Below are 5,739 nucleotides of genomic sequence, written 5' to 3'. Positions count from 1 at the left end.
TTATCTTTTTTGGATAAAAATGCAACTATTTGGTTGAAAATTCGTCCTTTTGTGTTGAAAATTTACAAAGTTTATTTCTGTGGTTGAAAATTGAACTATTTTTTTATCAATTCGTTTTCTTGTTAGTTTTAAATTATTATTTTTAGCTGATAATATAACTTTTCCAATTTTTAAAAATTTATTCTTTTTAGCTTCAAATACCTCTTTTGGATAGAAAAATGATATTCTTGAATTGAAATTTCATCTTTTTTTTTTTTGTCAAAAATGCAACAGTTTTGTTGTAAATTAATTTGGTTGTTGTTACTCAAATGTATATTTTCTGGTTATTACCATTACTTTTTCTTGCTTATTATTATATTATATAATATTAATTCTGCTGAAAATTAGGGCTGATTTGACAAAGAGTATGGAGTATTTTAACCATTTGGTTAAAAGTTTAACAATTTTAACTGAAAAGTAATTCTTTTTTTATTAAAAATTCGTCTTTTTGATGTTGAAAAGTCAACTGAAATCTTTTTTGGATGAAAATTTACCTTTTTTTAATTTTGAAAATTTGTTTCTTTCTGATTCAAAAATTTATCTGTTTAAGAAGAAGTTTCAGCTTTCTTGGATAAAAATTAAACTCTTTGGTTGCAAATTCAACCATTTTTTAAAAGGTCATCTTTCATGGATAAAAATGCAATTATTTTGTTGAAAATTTAACAATTATGTTATAATACCACTTTTATTGGTTGAAAATTTCGTCTTTTTTATGTTGAAAATGCAAGTATTTTCGTAGAAAGTTCATTTTTTTTTTCAAATTCATGTTTTGGCATTGAAAAGTCAAATGAAATCTTTTTTTGATGACAATTTAACTTTTTTTCGTTGAAAATTTATCTATTTGATTTAAAAATTCATCTGTTTTAGTAGAAATTTCATCCTTCTTAGATAAAAATGGAATTATTTGATCGGAAATTCAACAATTTTATTAAAAAGTCTTTCTTTTTTATTATTTTTTTATATAAAATTGATGTTTTGATGTTGAAAAATCAAATGAAATATTTTAAAAATGAAAATACAAATATTTTTTTGGGAAATTTGTTTTTTGAGTTAAAAATTCATCGAGTTTAGTCGAAGCATTACATTTTCTTGGATAAAAATGCAACTATTTGATTGAAAATTCAACAATTATGTTAAAAAGCAATATTTTTTGGTTAAAAATTCAACTGTTTTGTGGAAAATTCACTCCTAGTTTAAAATTCATATTTTAAGGTTGAAAAGTCAACTGAAATCTTTTCAAAATGAAAATACAAATCAATTAGTTGAACATTTGTTTTCTGAGTTAAAAATTCTTCTATTTTTGTAGAAATTTCATCTTTCTTGGATAAAAATACAACTATTTATTAGGAAATTTAACTATTTCGTAGAAAATTTACTGTTTTTTCAAGTATATAACTTGACACTAAAAAGCCAACTGAAATCTTTTTTGGATAGAAATTTGAATTTTTAATATAAAAATTAATATGTTTTAGTAAATATTTCATCTTTCTTGAATAAAAATGGAATTACTTTGTTGAAAATTCCACAATTATGTTAAAAAGCAATATTTTTTGGTTAAAAATTCAACTGTTTTCTGAAAAAATCGTCATTTTTAATTAAAAATTCAATTCTTCTTTAAAATTCATATTTTGAAAAGTCAACTGAAATATTTTAAAAATAAAAATACAAATCGTTTATTTGAAAATTGGGTTTGTGAGTAAAAAATTCATCTGCTTTATTAGAAATATTATCTTTTTTTGGATAAAAATGCAAATATTTGGTTAAAAATTCGTCCTTTTGTGTTGAAAATTTACAAAGTTTATTTCTGTGGTTGAAAATTAAACTATTTTGTTATCAATTCGTTTTCTTCTTGGTTTTAAATTATTATTTTTAGCTGATAATATAACTTTTCCAATTTTTAAAAATTTAATCTTTTTTTTGTTGTAAAAATGCAACAGTTTCATTGAAAATTCACTCCTTGTTGAAAATTCATATTGCAATGTTGAAAAGTCAACTGAAATCTTTTTTTGATGAAAGTTTAACTTTTTTTCGTTGAAAATTTGTCTATTTCATTTAAAAATTCATCTGTTTTAGTAGAAATTTCATCCTTCTTGGATAAAAATGGAACTATTTGCTCGGAAATTCAACAATTTTGTTAAAAAGGCTTTCTTTTTTAATGAAAATGCAACTTTCTTGGATAAAAATGCAACTATTTATTATGAAATTTAACTATTTCGTAGAAAATTTACTGTTTTTTCAAGTATATAACTTGACACTAAAAAGCCAACTGAAATCTTTTTTGGATAGAAATTTGAATTTTTAATATAAAAATTAATATGTTTTAGTAAATATTTCATCTTTCTTGAATAAAAATGGAATTACTTTGTTGAAAATTCCACAATTATGTTAAAAAGCAATATTTTTTGGTTAAAAATTCAACTGTTTTCTGAAAAAATCGTCATTTTTAATTAAAAATTCACTTCTTCTTTAAAATTCATATTTTGATTTTGAAAAGTCAACTGAAATATTTTTAAAATAAAAATACAAATCGTTTGTTTGAGTTAAAAATTCATCTGGTTTATTAGAAATATTATCTTTTTTGGATAAAAATGCAACTATTTGGTTAAAAATTCGTCCTTTTGTGTTGAAAATTTACAAAGTTTATTTCTGTGGTTGAAAATTGAACTATTTTGTTATCAATTCGTTTTTTTCTTGGTTTTAAATTATTATTTTTAGCTGATAATATAACTTTTCCAATTTTTAAAAATTTATTCTTTTTTTTTGTTGTAAAAATGCAACAGTTTCGTTGTAAATTAATTTGGTTGTTATTACTCAAATGTATATTTTCTGGTTATTACCATTACTTTTTCTTGCTTATTATTATATTATATAATATTAATTCTGCTGAAAATCAGGGCTGATTTGACAAAGAAAATAAAGCCTTGTTTGGTCCAATATTCTTGAAATCTTGCGAAATTTTCAGGTGAATACAGACACTGAGAATGACGAAGAACTGCCGGAATATCTGCCAGAAGAGGAAGAGCAGGAAGAGGAAGAAAAAGAGGGTGTGATCTCTTTATTCACCGGATTGAGGCAAAGTGCATCTTCTCTCTATAAATCGACAGCTAGTTTTCTACACAATTCCTTCTATTGGTGAACATCCAGTCGAATTAGTATTTTATTTATTTTCCACCTCGTGGACATAAAAAAAACAGTCTTGTGTGCTGACCCATAAACGGCATAGAAATTGAAGGATCATTTTAAATATCCTTGAGCTTTTATCCTTTATTTTTGACAATCATGAGTCGAATCTCAGTCTGAAAACCATGGAATTCCGGTCACCGATTTTCGTACTTTCCATTTTCGAGCTGCCAACTTGCCAATTTTTCTCAGACGCTTCTAATCTTCAATCGTTTCGAGAACTTTCCTAAACTAATAAATAGTTAGTGTCAGAATAATTGCAATGCAAGTTAGAGAGAGAGAGAGAGAGAGACCCCTTTGTTTTTTTTTTTTTTAATTGTAAATAATTTCTTTTCTCTTGAGAAATGTCGAGTATATTAAATTTGTTTAGAAAGTAGCACAATGCGTGTTTAGATTTTCGAAAAACTTTTTTAAAATCTATTCACTACCAGTTTTGTTAAGGCTGTGCATTTCAAATAAGTTTCTACACATTGTAATGTCTTTTTTTTCGAGTAAAACTATTTTAAAAAAAAGCTAGTTATGTATAAATAATGTAAATGTTATTGAATTACTTTTACCGAAAATAGTAGAGCTGCGTTTGTTTTCGAATTGAATTTCGATATTGTATGTTTTGCGAAAGTAAAATAAATGTCTATGTGTTTAAATTTGGGGGTTTTATCATGAATACCCCCGTGGTACAAAAAATATGAAGCGATTTTTTTTTTATATTTTCAGTTTCTTAAAAAAAATTAATTTTAAAATTCATATTTTAAGGTTGAAAAGTCAACTGAAGTCTTTTCAAAATGAAAATACAAATCAATTAGTTGAATATTTGTTTTCTGAGTTAAATATTCTTCTATTTTTCTAGAAATTTCATCTTTCTTGGATAAAAATACAACTATTTATTAGGAAATTTAAATATTTCGTAGAAAATTTCCTGTTTTTTCAAGTATATACCTTGACACTAAAAAGCCAACTGAAATCTTTTTTGGATAGAAATTTGAATTTTTTATATAAAAATTAATATGTTTTAGTAAATATTTCATCTTTCTTGAATAAAAATGGAATTATTTTGTTGAAAATTCCACAATTATGTTAAAAAGCAATATTTTTTGGTTAAAAATTCAACTGTTTTGTGGAAAATTCACTCCTAGTTTAAAATTCATATTTTAATGTTGAAAAGTCAACTGAAATCTTTTCAAAATGAAAATACAAATCAATTAGTTGAATATTTGTTTTCTGAGTTAAACATTCTTCTATTTTTGTAGAAATTTCATCTTTCTTGGATAAAAATACAACTATTTATTAGGAAATTTAAATATTTCGTAGAAAATTTATTGTTTTTTTCAAGTATATACCTTGACACTAAAAAGCCAACTGAAATCTTTTTTGGATAGAAATTTGAATTTTTTATATAAAAATTAATATGTTTTAGTAGAAATTTCATCTTTCTTGAATAAAAATGGAATTATTTTGTTGAAAATTCCACAATTATGTTAAAAAGCAATATTTTTTGTTAAAAATTGGTCTTTTTTTAATTGAAAATTCACTTCTTTAAAATTCATATTTTGATTTTAAAAAGTCAACTGAAATCTTTTTAAAATAAAAATATATATTTGAAAAATTTTGAATTTGGAAAAATTTGAAGGAAGGAATTTTGCCAAATTCACACACATAATTAAGAATTAAGTTTCAGTTGAAGGGCAATGATAAAGAATGTCATATTTGGGTGCATAAAGAAATGACAAAAAATTTAAGATTTATTCTTTTAAAATTTTTTTTGAACATTTCAAGTTAAAATAATTAATTTTCTACCAAGAAAACGGGAATTTTCAAAAAATAGTTAAATTTTCAACTAGTTTTATCGATATTTGTTTTTAAAAAATTAACATTTGGAAAAAGTGTAATAGTTGATATTTCCACCAGAAAATATTTTAATCGTCAATCAAAAAATCGTTAAGTTAAACCAAAAATACGAATTTTTATTGAAAAGAGTTGACTTATCAATCAAGAAAGATTTTTGAATCAATAAAAAAAATATGTCATCCGAAATTTTGAGTTTTCAAGTGGTAGAGACGATTTTTTGAAAAAGGAAGTTAAATTTAACACGCAAAAATATATTTTTTACCAAAATAAGAGAATTTTCAACCGAAAAAGATGAAATGTCAAGAAAAAAATGGTTTAGTAAAAAAGATTAATTTTCAACAGAAAAAAAAACTAATTTTTCACAAACTTTCTTATTTTTTTGTAATCAATGAAATTAACTTTGGACTAAAAAGATGCATCTTCAATAAAAAAAATTGTTAAAAAAATAGTTAATTTTCCAACCGAAACGATGAACTTTTTTCCACAAACGACAAATTTTGAAAAAATGCATGAATTTTCAACTAAAAAAAGATAAATTTTCAACAGAAACTGGAATAGTTCAATTTTAAATCACAGTAATAAGTTTGTAAAAAAAATAAAATTTTTAGCTAAAAAATTAATTTACAAAAGGAATTTTCAAATACATCACTTTTAACAAAATATATTTAACTTTTA

The 5,739-nt window shown here is 23.0% G+C and overlaps 1 protein-coding gene across 1 annotated transcript in view; it reads left to right on the top strand.

The window, feature by feature from the left end:
* Positions 1-3,863, top strand: part of LOC117177357 (armadillo repeat-containing protein 1-like) — a 20,944-nt gene extending 17,081 nt beyond the window's left edge. Inside the window, exon 4 of the mRNA XM_033367988.1 lies at positions 3,002-3,863. Within this exon, the coding sequence (XP_033223879.1) occupies positions 3,002-3,175 (174 nt within the window). The 3' untranslated portion in view covers positions 3,176-3,863. The remainder of the gene's footprint in view (positions 1-3,001) is intronic.
* The last annotated feature ends 1,876 nt before the right edge of the window (positions 3,864-5,739 follow it).

The sequence above is a fragment of the Belonocnema kinseyi genome, chromosome 7 (assembly GCF_010883055.1).
Source record: "Belonocnema kinseyi isolate 2016_QV_RU_SX_M_011 chromosome 7, B_treatae_v1, whole genome shotgun sequence".
NCBI classification, from domain to species: Eukaryota; Metazoa; Arthropoda; class Insecta; order Hymenoptera; family Cynipidae; genus Belonocnema; species Belonocnema kinseyi.
The sequence above is the reverse complement of the archived record's forward strand: the minus strand, read 5'-3'. Positions and strand labels throughout refer to the sequence as shown.